The 19,828-nt window shown below is 45.4% G+C and overlaps 1 protein-coding gene and 1 pseudogene across 1 annotated transcript in view; one reads left to right on the top strand and one right to left on the bottom strand.

The window, feature by feature from the left end:
• Positions 1–17,731, top strand: part of LOC135903521 (uncharacterized) — a 37,394-nt gene extending 19,663 nt beyond the window's left edge. The window contains exons 5-7 of the mRNA XM_070522566.1: positions 2,142–2,301; positions 7,391–7,540; positions 17,472–17,731. Of these exons, the coding sequence (XP_070378667.1) occupies positions 2,142–2,301; positions 7,391–7,540; positions 17,472–17,640 (479 nt within the window). The 3' untranslated portion in view covers positions 17,641–17,731. The remainder of the gene's footprint in view (positions 1–2,141; positions 2,302–7,390; positions 7,541–17,471) is intronic.
• LOC135903528 (U2 spliceosomal RNA) lies at positions 12,506–12,678 on the bottom strand (annotated as a pseudogene).
• Positions 17,732–19,828: the final 2,097 nt, after the last annotated feature.

A 19,828-nucleotide genomic window follows, 5' to 3' on the forward strand; every position in this document is an offset into this window, starting at 1 on the left:
TTCCGAGCCGGAAACACTGTTAGCATAGACTTGCCCATCTGGCAACATGTGCTCGAAAGCGTGTTGTCATCGAATCAGTTGCCTGCACCTGTGCAATAGGCGGGCGCGGAACGCACTTGTTAGCAAACCGCTTAGTTGCTATCTTAGTTGCTACCTTCACTCCACATATGCAGCATGAAATGGCGACATATTCATTCAAAAGCAAGGGGTTTGCATCGGTTCATGTTTGGCGCCCATACTAGGTGACATTTTTCTAGCCCATGATAACAAAAACCTGTCCCGTATCTTGTCGGAGCACAGGGTGGTTAAAGTTGTCAGATACGTTGACGACGATCTCGTCCTTTTTGAACCAGACGCACGTTTTGCAGTAGGCAAGCTTTACGAAGTTTTTTTCTGCAGGCCTTTGACCACACACTCTCACGATTGCAGAGCCCACCGATAACGTGCTGCATTTCCTAGATATTCAGCTCGAGTTCATCGACCGGAACACGGGTTGGGAATATAAAGCTAGAGCTAGTAAGACCTTGTCATCGTATCTGTCAGCCTACTCGAAGCTGGTCAAGAGGAGCAATGTCAACTTATGCTTTGGAAATGCTTTAAAGAAGTCTTGCCACTATAAGACCTATACGAGTCTTATGGATCAGTCGGGAAGGTTATCAGCAGCAGGGTTTCCGGAATCAGTGCAAGTTTCGGTCGTAGTAGGGTTGCTAAAAAGGTGCAGGTTAGCAAGCACAATTCGCGACGTGGCAATTCAACCGACGGAATGCAGAAGGAAGGCAGCGGTAGTGCCCTACCTGCATAAAATGGCACATAATCTTAAGAAAATCGCTAGTCGGGTGGACACTAAAGTGATCTTTTCAGCGCCAGAAAAGCTGGCAAAAGTATGTCGATTAACGGACCCGTACCGTAAGCCAGCTGCCCGATGCTCTACGAATCATCGAAAAGTGCCAGTGGGTTGCGTAGAAGCTGTTGTACATGAGCTATCGCTGTCCTGTGGGAAAAAAATACATCGGACAGACAGGGAGATGTCTGAATGACCGATTACGGCAACATAGCCTAAACGTGAAAAGAAGCAATACGGTCATCTGTCAAGCCACTGTCAGGAATGCGGCTGTACGCCGTTGTATGGATCCTGCCGCGTTCTTGCGAAGTTCAAAGATAAAGACGTGCGAGAGATTATTGAGGCTCAGGCTATCAGGAAGAATAGTGATGCATGTGTTAGTGCCCCTTCGATCGACTTGTTAGATGAGGAGACGGCTTTATTGGACGGTTAAGAGTTGGATGAGGTTGCGGCACTGCGCATGGGTTATATAGGTGCATTTCCTGAAAATCAAGTTGTTGAAGTTAGCGCATTGTGGTGTCGACTCCCTGCCGTCCTTGTTTGCTGGCGCTATATATGGTTTCATGTCGTAAGAATTACGGGATGTTGGCAACGTTTGCGCATCTTTCTTCTGAATAAGTTGTGCACTAGGACTGACAATATAGTTCAGCTTTCTGTTCTTTACAACAACTTTTGCGACCAACATGAAAATAGGTTTCAGGTATACCTGAGTGATTTGAGACGATTGGCTTGTATTCGGGAAACGTCGCCCATAATATGTCTCAACAATTATTCCAGTGCGTTAGAAAACCAATTGGGTGCGATGCCACTTTCGACGAATTTGTTGCAGGCGCACTAAAGGTAAAAACGCTTTCTTTAGCCTGGGCCTTGAACTGCCGAAATGTGTGGCATTGAAGGAGCGTAGAGAGGATTTTGAAAATTGTGTCAATTTTCGAGAGGTTCAGTACTCGCCTTTTGTATTCGCTGTTCTGTGAGCATTGTTCTCTTCTTTTCCCGATATCCTCTTAAATATGTAGAATAAACGCCAGTTAAGGACTTGCCCCTTGAGCGTAAACACTAATTCGAACGCAACAATGATTGTGGCGGCAAGAGCGTTTTCACATTCTCGACGCTTTCCTGACAGAAACGCTTCCGGGTGTTCATAGAAAACTTGGAATTTCAAATCTCCAAAAGTTGGCTTTTTCCGCAATTTTAGAGCGTGTGTCTCTGTCTTGACTTATTATCGAGACGGACGGTATCGAAACACCTTGGTATTTCCTAGACAGTTAGCACCACCTATACATCAATCACGACTACGCAGGAACCAAGTGGTGCGGAGCCGGCAACGTAGCGAAAAATTATAGCGATTTGGGCAGTGCCAGCGCCACCGACATGTGCTGTCGGGACCATGACCATTCCGAAGATAGCATACCAGCCTTCGGCATGGAGCATGGAATCAGAAACTACATGTTCTACACCATGTGAGTTCAATAACCAGCCTCTACGTGAACCTGGTGGTGCGAGGGCGGCACTCGTGATGGTGAAAGCAGGAAAGTGGCGGCAGATATAGTTTTCGAAAGTTTTATATCTCCGATGCCTGCGGGAGAAACTCGTCAATAAGATTAAAAATACAAAAGAAAGTAACGAAGCTGATGCCCTCTACTCTCGCTCATTGGCATCCTTACAGAAAAGATTCAATATTGCGCTTCCTGTATTTAGGCTTCTAGCTGCTTGAGTTCGAATATATTTACAGAATCCTGTGTGGAAAGGGTTTGTACATCTCAGAGTAAAAATAAAGTATATTAGAGGGCTTCAGATTGATAGCAGCGGTTTTCGCATTACGCGTGCGTGCGATGTGGTTAACACCCTTAGTAGAACCATGGGAGTGTTAGCCAGCGCCACCACTCACAAAGCTTAGCGGCGGATGTGTAACATCTTTTCTACCTCAGCCGTCACGAGAACATGATCTTGTCAGGAGAACGCGATTTTTCAAAGATCACGTTCTCGTGACGCCTGCGGCAGAAAGGATGTTCCACATCCGCCGCCAATGTTTGTGTGTGGTGGCGCTGCCTAACACTCCCAGGGCTATACTCTACTAGGAAACATAAATACACAACAAAGTGCATGGGGAAACGGCGCCGCGATAGTTCGATTGGTAGAGCATCGTACGCGTAATGCGAAGGTTGTGGGATTGTTCCCCACCTGCGGCAAGTTGTTTTTCATCCACTTTCACTTCCATTCATTTATCGTTTCTTTATTTCATTTATTAGGCAAATGTAATTTGCCCTATGTAGTCCTTAGTGTCAGTGTTTGTTGGGTTTTTATGATATGACTAATAAAAATCGGGCAACTCGGTTAACACGCTTTCTTCTAATTTACCAAATGATTGAGCAGCTTAAAGAAGTGTAAGAGTAAAGTTGAAGATGAATGCGCAGAAGGCAAATATAATGAGCAATAGTCTGGCAAGGGAACAAGAATTCAGGATCGCCAGTCAACTTCCACAGTCTGTGAAAAACTACGTTTACCTTTGTCGATTATAGGGGACTTTGGTCATGAGAAAAAAATTAACAGAACAAAAAAAGGTTGGCGTACATGCGGCAGACATTGTCTGACCTGAGGGGAAGCCTATCATTATCATCGAAGAGGGAGGTGTACAATCACTGAATTCTACCAGTGCTAACATATGGGGCTGAAACTTGGAGGTTGACAAAGAAGCTGGAGAACAAGTTAAGGACCACGCCAAGAGTGTTGGAACGAATAATGTTAGGCGTATCCTTAAGAGACAGGAAGACAGAGCTCTGGCCCAAAATGCACGCGGGGATAGCCGATATTCTAATTGACATTGAGAGAAGAAAATGGAGCTGGACAGCCCATGTAATGGGTAGATTAGAGAACCGGAGGACCATTAGGGTTACAGAATGGGTGCCAAGAGAAGCGAAGCGCAGTGGAGGACGGTGGAAAACTAGGCGGGGTGATGAAATTTGAACGTTCGCAGGCGCAAATTGTAATCGGTTGGCGCAGGACAAGGGTTATTGGAGATCGCATGCAGGGAGAGGCCTTCGTCATGCAGTGAACATCGAATATGGTGATGATGACGCATGCAATAGAGTCCATATTGATGAAATGAAAGGATATTGTTCGTGCTCGTCTGCGAATGTTGCCTCCAACCGATACCAGACGAAAAAGCGGGAGCCTTTCTGGGCACAAGATTATACCAGAAATTTGTTCACGGTTTCGCATTAGGGGTTAAACAGCGTTATTTTTCGCCTAGTTTCTTTCCAACTCAGAGTTTTTTGAACAACTGTGTAATCTCCATCAGTTTCTCCGGAGGATCATGTGCCCAAGCCTTCGTTATTTTCATAGATTTTATAATTCTTACTCATGGTTATTTCCCGTTATCCTTTCAAGTAGGTCGCTGCAAACTCAGTCTAATAAAAGGTGGCTGGGCCGCTCCTTTCTTAAACACGCCGCCACTATCTGTCAGCCGGGGTCGCATTACTGTCCAACCACTCTGCGGTAGTTAGACAGTTCGAGACCCACCGCCGACACCCACCGAAAAAAAAAAATGTGTACAGGCGCTCCCGAAGCCCGCGCCCGGTAGTGTTTGGGGTGTACCGCCTGGGGAGTGCTGCCGGCTGCCGAATTGTCTAGTTTCGGCATGCAACCCGGAAGGGTGGAAACGTTCGCTGGCCGTAATGCGGACACGGGTGCATTAATCACTACCACGGTTGCGTCGTAAGACGGCTTGCAGCGAATGTCGGGCGTCGAAGGTTTTTTTTTAGGGGTGGCAGGCTGCGTAAAGGCAACAAATTATACAACGCCGAACACGTGTACTCCGGACCGACAAACGAAAAGCCCTCCGCGTCCTGAAAACTAAGTGCATGTTAACGCTCACCATGCAACAAAAAATAAATTATAATGTTATAGCTCGAGCATGGGTCAAGGTGCCAAAATTAACAACCTACTAATCAAAATTTTATAGGGTTTGTGGACGCTAATGTAATTCAGATTCTTGGGGAACAATACCCACTTCGTGGTGCGTATCTAAATTCACTGACGCCGCTGCTTAATGAAAAATATTTAAAAATTGTTCCGGTGGTGCACACAATCGAACCAGAGTCACATCCATTCTTCAAGAAGAGCCGCCTGGCGCGTCAGCTCGCTGTGTCACGAGTGCTCACAATCAGAGAGGGAGTAATATTCAGCGTTCGCATGGCAACGAAACACCAAGAATCTCGAAGGCCACAGGTAGACGTCGCGACCGCGCCGCTAGATTACACAGGTTCTCCGGAGGTAAGCACTACGGAGGAGCCCGGCGGCAATACATGCCTCATACAAAACGCGCCGTTCCCCTACGCCGGCGTGGAACGCCCATGCTACGCAGTGGGGCCACTAGATAGCGCACTTTGTCAAGAGAAAACATAAGACACGTTTAGATTACAGGTGGAGAACAAACAGTGTAGTGAGAGGTAGGACCGGATCGGGTACAGGTGTAAGTAACGGTGCAAGGTAGATATCGAAGTATATCGAAGATATCATCGTATTGAACTTCGAAGAGCAGCGACAACCGCTGCATGAAGGTCGTTACGTTGCCTACTGATAATGGGAAATTTATCAATGGCTACACGCATAGAAGCGCAAAGCGGCAATACGGAGTGCAAAGTTGTAGAGCAAAATGAAGACGACGTCTCCACGCAGGGACGTCGTCTAACCTCAATAATAACTAATCTCAATCATAAGTAACGTAACACACCACAGTAACAAATTAAAAACTCAGCCAGTAAACTAATCACATAATATTGAGTAAGTAATACACCAAATAAAATAACTAAATAACTAAGGCAACCAGATCTAATTGCCTAATCAGACTAAACAGCTAACCAATAAATTAGCTACGTTATCTTACGTAAATACGAAAATTTTTCGCTAACAACCTAGATATAATTACTAAGCCAAATGAATTAAATTACTAAATAATAAACTAATACCTAAGTAACCCACTGATCTAGCGAACCGAATATACCAAACTTATCCAGCTAACTTGAGAATGTGCAAATAGAGACAGCTAAACGAAAGAGTTAGTGCGAGGATGCCTAATAAGGGTGAGGGGGGTGACGGCAACCATAAAACGATGGCATGTATAATTTTAACACAAACGGATCGCACTATAAATTAATTTGCCAAAAGTTCCCTTTGCATGTTCACTTTAGAAACATGATGAAATAAATGTGAGAGAAGAACCTTTCATTGCGATAGATTAGCGTGTACGCGCAGCTCGGCCATTTGGCGGGGCTGATTGTTCACCTTACACGTACGCCAGCACCTCCGGTGCCACCTTCTCTCGCTATGTGATACTTTCGGAGAAGATGAAAAGTATTCAAGGACCCTGGCATATCATGCTAGGGCTCGGGCCGAGCCGCGGCCTAAACAACAGTCCATACAGTGTTGTATTTCGGACGCGTACTAACTGAGCAGACATGCTACGAAACTTTCGAAAAACGATAGCTCAGCAGTATAATCAATCCTGATAATACGCATAAAGCGATCACTTTTTATTCTCAGTGGCGCTGTACAAAGTGCACAGTGATCTCTAGGAACAGCCTCAAAGTTAGTACTGCCGTCGGGAAACTTCGCTCGGCCACTTCATCTCAGGACACTTGATTCCTGACACATCCACTTACATATCTGTGGTTCTCCACTGGGTAATCACTCTCTTCTTTATATAGACTTGATTTTGAACACATTTGTAGGCACTGTGGAGAGTAATAGTAACACAGCAAAGGTGGAACTACATAGATTACGGCAACTAAGTGAAAATTATATTCGTGCGGTGCTTCGTGCATGATATTTTTTGTATTTCCTATTTTCTCTTGCCTCTCGTCTCTAGCTTGTACTAAGCTAGCCCTCTGGTATTGCGAAGATCGACCCCTCTGAAAGACGTATGATAAGAAAAGAATAGAATCAAGCGAACATAAGCGACCCCACACTTTCTTTCACCGAAGACAATGCTCCCGTAGGCAACCACAGCTACGGAATCTACGTCGTTTTATCTGAATGGAATCGCTTATATCACTAATGCTATCTGGGGCAGGATTGCCAGCGCCCATCAGATACAGCTCTGATGCGTGGCTTCTGTAGAGCAGTTTCTCTTTCAGAAATACTGCTTCTATGTGAAATGTGAGAACAGATTTATTTTGTCGTAAGATTTACAAATGCTTGCAGGCCAGAAATTGTAGGCGCACTGTTCTCTTTCTTTTCATTGGAAATTGTCACCTATAGTAGCTAAAGCGAATGTAAAGTTTACTTCAGGCTAATCTCCATTTTAAAACCGACTGCATTTATTTCACCTTTTAATTAGATAAGCACCATTACCATAATTATAAGAGAAAAGAGTACGCAACAAGAACTGCCTTATGTTTCTAATCCCGAGTTGCACCCTGCATGCTTGAATATGCATGTCGATCGACTTCCATCATTTTCACTGAAACAAGCATCATAGCAACATGAATTCCTTGCTCGGCTTGAACAGAGTAAACCCAAGTACAATACTTTTTTTTGCCTGCTCCTTAGGACCGACTGCCCCGACGATCATAAGTTCTTCAATTGCCTCCAAAATGTTAGCAGCTTCACTTCTGTGACCGTGGGCACGATCTTTTTCGACATCCTGAAGACCCACTGCTTCGAGTACGGATATCCTACAATGTGCACGGATTACAACTAGTAAGGCCCCTTTTATTTTGCCCTTTGGGGTTCAACTACCACCACCTAACACACGAGGCATGCTACCCGTCTCCTTAAACGCTTTGAAAGAGCTGATGGAAGTGTACCGTAAATCTACGTGTGTGTGTGCGTGTGTGTGTGTTTGCGTGTGTGTGTGCGTGCGTATGTGTGTGTGCGTGCGTGCGTGTGCGTGCGTGCGTGCGCGCGTGTGTGTGTGTGTGTGTGTGTGTGTGTGTGTGTGTGTGTGTGTGTGTGTGTGTGTGTGTGTTTGCGTGCGTGCGCGCGTGCGCGAGACGGAGAAGGTTCCGCGAATTTTCTGGATATGGTAAGGAAAGGAGAGTGCGGTGCACATATTAGTTTGTGTGAGAACTTTAAGGATTCTAAGCAGCTACAGATGCTGAGAGTTGCCAGATTGAGGGTAAAAAAATTGAAAGACGGGGAAAGCCTCGACCAAAACAATGGTAGATAAAAGAGATTGCGCTTTTTGAATGATTTCTAAGTTGTCAGCATTTGAGTTTCGCATGAATTCCAAACGACACAGGCATGCTGCAGAAGCGACCGGATAAAGGATTTGCACGGGCATAATTTAGTATCTATTGCAGCTGTGCCCCACGTCCACCAAAAGTGACCCATCTTTTAAACTGCTTTGTTACAGATGAAATTGTTTTATAAGACCGCGACATTTTGGCAGTAAAATAATCAATATTACATTTATATTCGGACACTTTTTTCAGTGCAGAACCATTGAATTCGTAGGAAAGCGTGGATGAGAAAAAAAAAACACTAAGAAAGACATGTATAAGACATTCCTAAAATTTAAAGGCATTTCCCAAGTTTTACACCGTTGACAGAGTTTGTGAAAGCAGTCAACAGGGCGGATGTGAACTTTTGGCGACATTACCCTGTGATAAATTGCGCAATCGTCCGCGTAAAAGCATATGTTGCGAATTACGTTCTACAGAAAGCTAATGTTATACACTAAGACGAGTAATGGCGCCAAGTCACAGACAATGTGACACACCACATGACGCTTCAACAGTAGGAGATTTAGTGCTCTTGAAAGAGGCGTTCTGTGAACGACTGGTGTGATTGAGGCGGCAAAACTAGCGATCCATTTAGGAAGAGAAGAGTTATATATTGTGAGGCAGTTGATTTTTCTTTAATTGTTGCAGACGATTCAAGGAGGTGGAGCCTCTCATAAACAAATTGAGGACACAGCTGTTACTTCCAAAACGCACACAAACTTTTAGTGTAACAAACGAAAATATAAACACATAATATAGTAAGTCAACGAAAAGTCATAGCCAGACGCAAAATATAGTAGGAAATAATCAGTAACCACAGCACTCGAGTTAGGGGCAGATTATGTGTGTGAGCGGGCGCGCAACAGTTCGATGCGGAAAGGCGGAGACGAGCCGGCGAAAGAAGTAATGTTGGTCTCACAATAGTGTCAATGTAGTTGACCGATGAGCCAACCATCAGAGCGCAGCTCTGGCTTGGAGAGGGGACGCAGGCGGCTCGGTCACATGAGCAGATAGAGGCGACGTCTCGGCCAGCTAGTTGGGTGTAAACACGGGCCCGTAGCCCGACTGCTGTCACTCAGCCTGCGGGCTCAGAAGTTCGCCGACCTCGGTAACCGTCCGGGCTCGGGAAGAGTAGCGACGCCTAGCAACAGAATGGCAGGAGGCCCCAATCGGGGGATGTTCTGGTGGCTCGTGTCCGGAAGACGACGGCGGGCCCGTCATCAGCTCCCGGTCCGGTAGCCGATGTTCAACCTTGCGTCGCTTCCTCGAACTTCGCCCCCCCTCATCTTCTGTCAGCGCTCATCGTTTTCCTGCTGCTCTGGCCTCTTTTCCAGATTGGCCCCTGGGAACTACGTGCACTTTCCGATTGGATCATTTTCCTTTTTGTTTTCTCTTGTTGCGGCGCCTTCGCGTGCTTGGCGCTCTTCGCCGTCGTCGTCTTCCTCTCAGAACTGAATTCGCGTTGGCACGTACAATCTATGGCGTTCTCTTCTTCCTTCTACTTCTACAACACTATATTCGAGCACTTCACACATCACACATATACAGTGTGTGCCACGTAACTTAAGCCGAACATTAAAATATGGAAATGCTACGTAGCTGGACAGAACCACAGTCATGTTTGCCGTAGTTTGGAGGTACTCACAGCGTTTCTGTCATTCAACCTAATTACATAATTAGACTTGACGAGTGATTCAACTTCTCCAATATTATAGTTAGATCAAAAGTGCCAATGAGAAAATTGCAGAGCAACAGGGAAAATTCCTCATACATATTTCTGTTTCTCGATGCGTGCTACAGAAAAGTGTTTTTCTGTAGCCCGAAAGTACACGCAAAATGGCTGCATGACTGGTCACTTGAAGCACTTTGCATCTATAAGCCGGCTTCTTTCACACTTGGCAAAACACATTTATGTAGCAGGTATTGAGCAACAGAAAGCTCAAACAACATTACATTGGTTTTGTTCAGTTACGTGGCATTTGCGTATTTTTTAATTTGGTTCAAGCTACGTTGGACACCCTGTATACGGTGTCCCAACTATCATGCAGCAAGGATTTTTCGCTAACTCCTTTAAAGTTAGTGGAACTGTGTGACCAGCGTTCCTTAAGCCTAGATTGCTTGAAATGATGCGCGAACAGCCAAGCAAGATTTCTCACCTTGCCTAGTGGTCAAATCCTACCGGAGTGTCGTGTCGTGCAACGGGACAGCAAATATACATGAGAATCCCAAAACGCAGCGCTGTATAAAAAATCAAAGAGGACGCCGAGGAGCCGAACGCTCACGTGTGCCGCTGGCCACCCACTCGCTTCGATCGCCTGTCTTGCGCATGCAGTTGGCATATCATTTACGTGTCCCTATAACTGCTGTCATACGCTTAACTCATTACATTTAGTTGGAAAGAATAAAACAAAATAAAAGATTGCCTGTAAACTTCATTTCACATTCCATTTTTTTTTACCATCCTCCCGCAGCTAACAGCTGCTGTGAACACTGTAGCGTCACTTGTTCCCAGTTTTTGCCGAGTGTTCGCTCTTGTTGAATTTCTTTCTCTATGGCGCTCTCATTAGCGCTGGTTGCTCGCGTATACTGTTTCAAGGTAGAAAACAATCACGTTGGTTCCTATATGCGATACTTATTCCGTTTCTCGGACTAACGCATCCTGACGAAGCAAGCGGACGACGTAAGCGAGAGACGCTTTTAGTGGCATAATCGTGCGCTTTGAGCTTGCTGCTTTTCTTTTTTTTTCTTTTGCTGAGGAGGGAAACTGGTGTGCTTCCCCAAGGTTGGTATGTTTACTGTCTTCCTTCGAGTTTCTATCAGCAAAACGTAAAATTTCGGCAAGTTACGAAAGCAAAGCGCGGCCATCAGCGCCATATTGTACGCGTCGTGCCTGAGCCATGCTTGCAATGGCGCGATGTCCAGAATATAGCTCTAGCTTTGCTTGCTTAAGCGTATTTTCGTATCTTGCCTGTGTACACTACCTTAAATGTGCGGCATGTTAACGACTGTGTCGTGTCATGCAACAGTCGGCATGCTATAATTTCATGAGTGCCGCCATCAGCACAACATCTCCGGCTACAATAAAATATATCAGGTGTGCTTGCCACACACTTCACCACATAATTCTGTGCCTGGTGGCAGAAATGCCCTAACATAAGTAAATGCCCATCGCAAGCCCTCGGGAACATCAGCACATTTTACTGATGCGCTGTAACTCGGCTAAAACAAATGCAATTTATTCAAGTCACGGTAGTGAATGCAGGGACAGACTCGTACACACCACGTGGCTCAAAGCATTTCATCGTTTTTACTTAACGTTGTGCGGGCAAGTACCATCCAAGCGAATGTACAGTTTTTCATTGGGCACCCCTTACACACCGCTCAGGGTTAGCACGCTGAGGAATCGCAGGGAACGGCGTAGATCTCGCGTTTTGAAAAGCACATCTTACTGAGACGCGCTATCAGCTCAGCTGCAAAACGACCAAGAAGCAAAGCAGACGTGCTCTACTTGATCGCCTGCAGAGATACTCCGGTGTTTCCAGCGTCCCAAGCAGTGGCCGGAGAAGTGTGATGCGTTGTGCAGGCGACGCCATCATCCTCGATGGTTTGCGCCCTCTCCAGGGATGAGATATTTCACTGCGCTTGCTCAAAAAAAAAAATATTTTGTGCTCACCGCGGCACTGTTCTTGTTCAAATTTTGCATAACAATCGCATTTTCTCGTCGAGATTGCTTAGTTTAACTCTTCGGGCAGTTAATCGCTTCGTTTTTTAAGAAAAGAGGGCAAATTTGCCTGCGCTAATGGGGATGCGCGCTGCTGTAATGGCAGCGCAAGCATAAACTGTTGTCGCTGCCTGCCGACAGCTGTAGAAAGCAGCGTTTCATGAAGAGCTGCCGCGTGTTGCCCTGGAACAGGCTTTATAAGGCTGGCCTTCAGTAGAATAGTAAGCAGTGGAGATTTGCCAGAAAAGGCGCGGAAGTATTGCACGCCGCCGTTAACAAAAATGACATTTAGCCGAATCATGACAATGCTGCTGCTGCTGCCGTGTTTCAATTTATCCGCCTAATCACTCTCGAATACCTTAGTAGTTTCTTGCATTAGCGTCCTACTTTTATCGATTTCTCTACAACTTTGTAACCATAGCAGCTCCCCTTCACAAACCACTCACCTGGTCAGTCATTTTTACCTGCCGTGGTGGCGCAGTGGTAATGATGATGCGCTGCTGACCCCGAAGGCGTCCAGTGAAATCCCGGCCTTAGCGGCCGGCTTTCGATGGGGATTCGACCACACAATCGAGGGTGGTCAAAGATAACTCAGCGTCCCCCAATACTGCGTGCCTCGTAATCATATTACAATTTCGGTATTAAAACCCCACAATTTCGTTGTTATAGCGTAGGTGTTTATGGCCAGTATTCAGTGGATCGATGCCCGTAAAATAAAAAAAAACGTGGACCAATCCAGAAGGTAGTGCAATACCGGCCCGACCGGCGGCGGAGGGGAAGCAGGCTTCAAGCACAACGCCAACTGGCAAAAATAGGTTTGAAATCTTTGTTCCAAATGTAATCCGTATCACATATTAAGCTGATCAGAACAGATACTCTACTTTGACCCGTGTCTGCCACGTCTACGTTCGCACCGTCCTCTCTTTGTCGGCGTTCCAAGCGCTTGCGTGTCTCCTTTCCTTTCCTTCCGCTCTTTAGTGGTGGTGGCCCCGTCGAAACGTCACGCGTGTCTAGTTTCCACCGGCTCCTCATGGGTCGTGGTTCCGTCATCCACGTGAAAGTGTATACCATCACGGTAAATGAGTCCGTAGCTATGTTCAAAATCCTTTGTCACCTTTCAGTCGTATGCTAAGCAGGTTCGCTCTTCATCTACGCTCACGAAGTGGAATGGCTCATGATTTTTTTCGCCTTTTGTCTGATCAGGTGACTGTGACCGCCCCCCTTCAACTTCATTCTTCTAACACCTAACGCAACGCCTCACGTCAGGACCAGTGCAACACCACTTTGGTCCGACCGCCTCCACTATCGCACACACTGGTCCCCGTTGACCTAGAAATTACGTTCTCTTTCTCCGGCGGAATCGGTGGTACGAAAAGCAAGTCGTCGCATATGCGAACCGTAGGTACACCATCTCCAGACGAGAGACTACACCACCACACAACAAGAGTGCCTCGCTAATTTCTGGACAATTCAAAACCTTGCTCCTATCTTTACGAGTGCCATTTGCCAATCATGACCGACCATCTTGGTCTATGTTGGTTGTCATCTCTGAAAAAATAATAAGGACATCACGGCCGTTGCGCCATACGTTGGCAACAGTATGACATCTTTGTTACGAGTCACTCCAGCAGCGCCATCGAGATGTCGACGCTTTGTTCCGCTTGCCGCTGTCGTTTAGCCTACTGCCTTTTGCATCTCCGGTCCCCGTGCTACCATCTCGACCAGCGAGAAAGCACAAGCCTAGCAGCCCGGAGCAGCCGGTCTACTAACTAAATTTTACTCTGCCTTCTGATCTTCTCTGGCGCCTGCGTGCACAGCCTTACCGTCGCGCGCATATCGATCGGCTCACTGGTTTAGTACCGCCTCCCAACAGCAACTTACCGCAGTAGCTTTCAAGCCTTAAAGTAGATGACGGAATTCTATAACGCAATAAGTACCCTTCTGTTGGTAACTGCTAGGCACCGCGGTTGTACGTTGCTCACTTCGCCTTAATGTTTTAGTAGCCTCTCAATCACTGTTGGCAAGTGTTTAGCTTCTGTGCCTCACGACAATGTTCAGCATTGCTTACTGCCGCTCTCACCCAACTCTTTCCATTCCATGAGCATTCACTCCCTTTCAATTTACATTTGGGTACGTGTGTATATATATATATATATATATATATATATATATATATATATATATATATATATATATATATATATATATATATATATATATATATATATATATATATATATATATTGACACGTGTACTTGTTTATCCTTTTTTTCGGGGACCGCATTTCACCCCGCTTACAGGTTACACTTATTAATTTGCGCAAAGCGTGCCCGCATGTTTTCAACTTACTCAAATATTATAGTTATTAGTAGAGTTTGCAGACCAGAATAATATGCGGATAATGAATACCTTTTTCCGCAAGCGGGTTAGTTGAAAGTGGAGGTGGAGGAGCCCGAATGGTGAGACTAGCAATGAAATCGACTTCATACTCTGCGCGAACCCTGGCATCATACAAGATGCAGACGTGCTCCGCAAAGTACGCTGCAGTGACCATAGGATGGTAAGAGCTCGAATTAGCCTAGACTTGAGGAGGGAACGGATGAAACTGGCAAACAAGAAGCCAATCAATGAGTTAGCGGTAAGAGGGAAACTAGAGGAATTCCGGATCAAGCTACAGAACAGGTATTCGGCTTTAACTCAGGACGAGGACCTTAGTGTTGAAGCAATGAACGACAATCTCATGGGCATCATTAAAGAGTGCACAATAGAAGTTGGTAGTAACGCCGTTAGACAGGAAACCAGTAAGCTATCGCAGGAGACAAAAGATCTGATCAAGAAACGCCAATGTATGAAAGCCTCTAACCCTACAGCTAGAATAGAACTGGCAGAACTTTCCAAGTTAATCAACAAGCGTAAGACAGCGGACACCAGGAACTATAATATGGATAGAATTGAACAGGCTCCCAGGAACGCAGGAAGCCTAAAAACAGTGAAGAAAAACAAGGAATAGGCAAGAATCAGATGTATGCGTTGAGAGACAAAGCCGGCAATATCGTTACTAATATGGATGAGATAGTTCAAGTGGCTGAGGAGTTCTACGGAGATTTATATAGTACCAGTGGCACCCACGACGATCGTGGAAGAAAGAATGGCCTAGAGGAATTCCAAATCCCGCAGGTAACGCCAGAAGAAGTAAAGAAAGCCTTAGGAGCTATGCAAAGGGGGAAGGCAGCTGGGGAGGATGAGGTAACAGCAGATTTGTTGAAGGATGGTGGCCAGATTGTTCTAGAGAAACTGGCCACCCTGTATACGCAATGCCTCATAACGTCGAGCGTACCGGAATCTTGGAAAAACGCTAACATAATCCTAATGCATAAGAAAGGGGACGCCAAAGACTTGAAAAATTATAGACCGATCAGCTTACTGTCCGTTGCCTACAAAGTATTTACTAAGGTAATCGCAAATAGACTCAGGAACACCTTATACTTCTGTCAACCAAAGTACCAGGCAGGATTCCGTAAAGGCTACTCAACATTAGACCATATTCACACTATCATTCAGGTGATAGAAAAATGTGCAGAATATAACAAACCCTTATATATAGCTTTCATTGATTACGAGAAAGCGTTTGATTCAGTCGAAACCTCAGCAGTCATGGAGGCATTACGGAATCAGGGTGTAGATGAGCCATATGTAAAAATACTGGAAGATATCTATAGCGGCTCGACAGCCACCGTAGTCCTCCACAAAAAAAGCAACAAAATCCCAATAAAAAAAGGCGTCAGACAGGGAGATACGATCTCTTCAATGTTATTCACCGCATGTTTACAGGAGGTATTCAGAGACCTGGAGTGGGAAGAATGGGGGATAAAAGTTGATGGAGAATACCTTAGCAACTTGCGATTCGCTGATGATATTGCCTTGCTTAGTAACTCAGGAGACCAATTTCAATGCATGCTCACTTACCTGGAGAGGCAAAGCAGAAGGGTGGGTCTGAAATTATTCTGCAGAAAACTAAAGTAATGTTTAACAGTCTCAGAAGAGAACAGCAGTTTACGATACGTAGCGAGGCACTGGAAGTGGTAAGGGAATACATCTACTTAGGGCAGGTAGTGACCACGGATCCGGATCATGAGACTGAAATAACCAGAAGAACAAGAATGGGCTGGGGTGCGTTTGGCAGGCATTCTCAAATCATGAACAGCAGGTTGCCACTATCCCTCAAAAGGAAAGTGTATAACAGCTGTGTGTTACCGGTACTCACATATGGGGCAGAAATCTTGAGGCTTACGAAAAGGGTTCTGCTGAAATTGAGGACGACGCAACGAGCTATGGAAAGAAGAATGATCGGTATAACGCTAAGGGATATGAAAAGAGCAGATTGGGTGAGGCAACAAACGCGGGTAAATGACATCTTAGTTGAAATCAAGAAAAAGAAAAGGGCATGGGCCGGACATGTAATGAGGAGGGAAGATAACCGATGGTCATTAAGGGTTACGGACTGGATTCCAAGGGAAGGGAGCGTAGCAGGGTGCGGCAGAAAGTTAGGTGGGCGGATGACATTAAGACGTTTGCCGGGACAACATGGCCACAATTAGTACATGACCGGGGTAGTTGGAGAAGTATGGGAGAGGCCTTTGCCCTGCAGTGGGCGTAACTAGGCTGCTGATGATGATGATCTTTGTTTCTATCTATTGAGTATGTTCTCGCTGAGCCTTGTGTCTGATCACAGTGTATGCGCGACGTGAATAATGTTTTACTTCCTGGAAGGTATGCGAGCGCCGGCGATTGCACTACAACGCACAACGAGTCGTTTATAAAAGGTGACGCACTTGACCCGCAAAAATAAGATTTTCAAACTTCGCCGACTGCGCTCGCCACTATCGTCATGCTCTGAATGTCAATTGCTTTTAGGGGCGCACGTTCGCCAAACAAAGAGTTAGTTTTCAGATAGATGGTTCTTGCTACAGTGTTATTCACCGTCACTACTATGTGGCAATGTAGAGGGAGTGTTTTTCTGCATAAGGGTTGTTCCCAGTACTATGCTAAACTAGATTTGAAAACATTACAGAGTCTTTTGCCGAGAGCGGCAAAAGCTCGTCATGCGTAAGCACCACCCCCCTTCACCCTACGCAGGAAAGTGGAAACTCTCCGCTAGTTAACCAAGCTATTATTAAGATGGCTGCATAAGAGGGGGTGAAACTGCCATGATCAGGAATAAAATGGCGCCTCGGATTAGGAGTCAGGCGACAGTTGTCTTCTTAACACCTTCATTGCCGTGAAGAGTAAGCTTCCTTAAATTCATGCAGTTCTTGCCTTATGACACGGGCAATTAGTCATCCGCATTCTTCGGTCGCGGTGAACCATTGAACGCCCTAATATTTTCTTGACGATGGAACCAAGCAGGCGCCTTCCTCTTCAAACCACGTGCTCAATACCTTTGCTCTATTTAGTCATGTGACGCCAATAATGATTTTCTGAAATGTTAGACTAATTAACAAAAGCAAGTGTTGGTGGCGGAAATGCGCAGCAATAAGCTTAACATATTTTTTGTAGTTTAATCTTACACTTCGCTGTTTCAGAAAGTAATTATAACGGGTTACTCATCTCTCATCTCTCCCGGTAAAGATCTGAACTTGTACTTTACATTATTTTTTTCTGACAAAGGCACTTCTTTATTTTCAGTTGGCTCATCGTGTTGTTGCAAGATCCTTGCCTAAAAAGAGAGCCAGACACGTCTAAGCCCATGCAATGGCAAGTCGTCGGCCCGGCGCCCTTCTTAGAAACCTTCATTGAAAGTCGCCAAAATGGAAGTGCATCCAATTCTTCGTTGTCACGCTCAAATAATCGCTAACAGAGACTAGCAAGAGACTCAAAGAAGAAAAACAAAGAATGGAAACATCGATCTGATTTGGCTAATACTGAAATGCGCCAGGGCAAATGCGTCTTTCCCTCATGTTTATACGCACGCTTCTTCAGCAAATAAATAAGATTCTAAAATTGTCATTTTCATCTCGTTTCACCGGTCACTCTTTGGTCGCGCAAGTCTGTGTTTTCTTTTTCATAAATTACCTAACACGTATATGACACCTTGAAGCCTTTCAATCGTCATTCTGTAAGTAGAACGGAATACTTTTCGCCATTATCGTGTATGTTAAAAGGCACCACTTCTCTTACCATTTTCGTCATCATTGTAGCATTTTCTGCTACTTTTGTTCCCCAAGATGAATCAACACCTCAGTAATAGCATAAACTCATAGCATAGCATGTTAGGGGTTTCGGCGGTCGGTGGGTCCCTCAGTCCAAGGTACCGTTGCTCTCTGCGCCTGTTGTTCGCTGTGCTTGATCGAGAACAGCTCTCTGGCTTTGTGGATCTTCGCTAGCAAGCCAAACGTTCCGCTTCTTGTCACTCGACATTCGTGCCGTAATGGACGAATTGAAATTTGGAGGCCGTAATTTACACGTCTACGTTAGTCTCTTACCCTGTCGGTAAGACACCCGCCTCAGTAGAGCTTTTTATTGTCAAGGCGCCGATGAGCGCACAACCTGTTTTGGGTCCAACGAAGTTTTTATGATACTGAGACCCCGAGCCCGATTCCTCACTTGACCTGCGGTAAGAAATAATTTCTCCTTTGTTAAACTTTGTTACGCAACTTTGCCTGAGATATGTTAAAGAAAGCAGTAATTAGGAGCTTCGTTGCGAATAAAAACTTCACACAAACAGAATGAGAAGAATTAGACTAAGCTACTACTAACGGCCTTGTCCACCGTGGTTGCTTAGTGGTTATGGTATTGGGCTGCTAAGCACAAGATCGAGGGATCAAATCCCACCCATGACGGTCGCGTTTAGTGGGGGCGAAATGCCCGTGCACGTGGTGGACCCATGTGGTCTGAATTATTGCAGTCTCCCATTACGGCGTACCCCCTAATCAAAGGTTCGTTTTGGTACCTAAACCCCTATTGCTATTTTTTTTTGCTAACTTCCTTTTTGATACTACAAATGAAGCAATACAATTAAGAAATAACACAAAAGAAATCGTTGCGCTACGCCGCAAATTGATGCATAAGTAAGGTTTACTTGTTTTGTATTATTTATTTTTTACGACACCAGCGCGCATGGCGTTCCTATTATACTTTATGCTAAAGCGCACAGCCCGTCCGCAGCTAAGCGGTCGCTCAGACGCAGATGCGTGGGTTACGCAAGCGCAGCCCAGATCGGCTCACGTGTTTGGGCTCGCAACGTGGTCAGCGCTTTGCAGGTGTAAGTGCATACCTTGAATGGCACAGTGCGTTGCGTACCCGGTGCTTTATGCAATCGTCACAAGTCGTCCCATGCAGAACTCTCATCTTCCAAGACGAGTGCTACCTTGCCGAGCAGATGCGCCTCCAGGTATCGTCCCACCGAGGATTCAATGCCCACTTGTCTTTAGATGTAGGTCCTCATGTGCGAAAGGCACACGCCTGCTTTGAATAATAGGTCAAGAACAGAGAAGTCAGAAAAAAAATAAGGATTGAGTGTATATTCAAAAGTAACAGAAAGCGATTGCAAGTTGGCGATATATGTACGTTAGAGTCTAAAAAAAGTGAGTTTGGCGGTTCGTAAGAATGAAAATGAGTTGATAAATCGAAGCATAAATAAATAACAAAATCCAACTAATTTTAACAAATAAGTATGCTATTGTCCGCATTGCAAGAAGAGACAAATAAAAATGAGGTGGCTTGCAGGAATCTCACACATCTCAGGAAGTGAACCATCCGCTTCGTTGATTGTTGCTGCGGCTGCTGCTGCTTATGAGACTTCTACCAAGAATTCCATGAAACCGAGTTGTAAACGAACTTTTGGTATTGGGCTGCCGAAATCTCTGCTCACAAACTAATCATGATACACTACACATAAAGAAAAAGGAACGGCAACTCCATCAAAGACTGCTTCGAATATCACTGCGTCATTATTTACACTCAATTTTTCGTCCAGCTGTCACTGATGGTATCAGCAACGCGACTCGTGCGGGAAGTGGTGGCGGCCACGTTTGAAGCGAGGT

Source organism: Dermacentor albipictus, chromosome 7 (assembly GCF_038994185.2).
Source record: "Dermacentor albipictus isolate Rhodes 1998 colony chromosome 7, USDA_Dalb.pri_finalv2, whole genome shotgun sequence".
NCBI lineage: Eukaryota > Metazoa > Arthropoda > Arachnida > Ixodida > Ixodidae > Dermacentor > Dermacentor albipictus.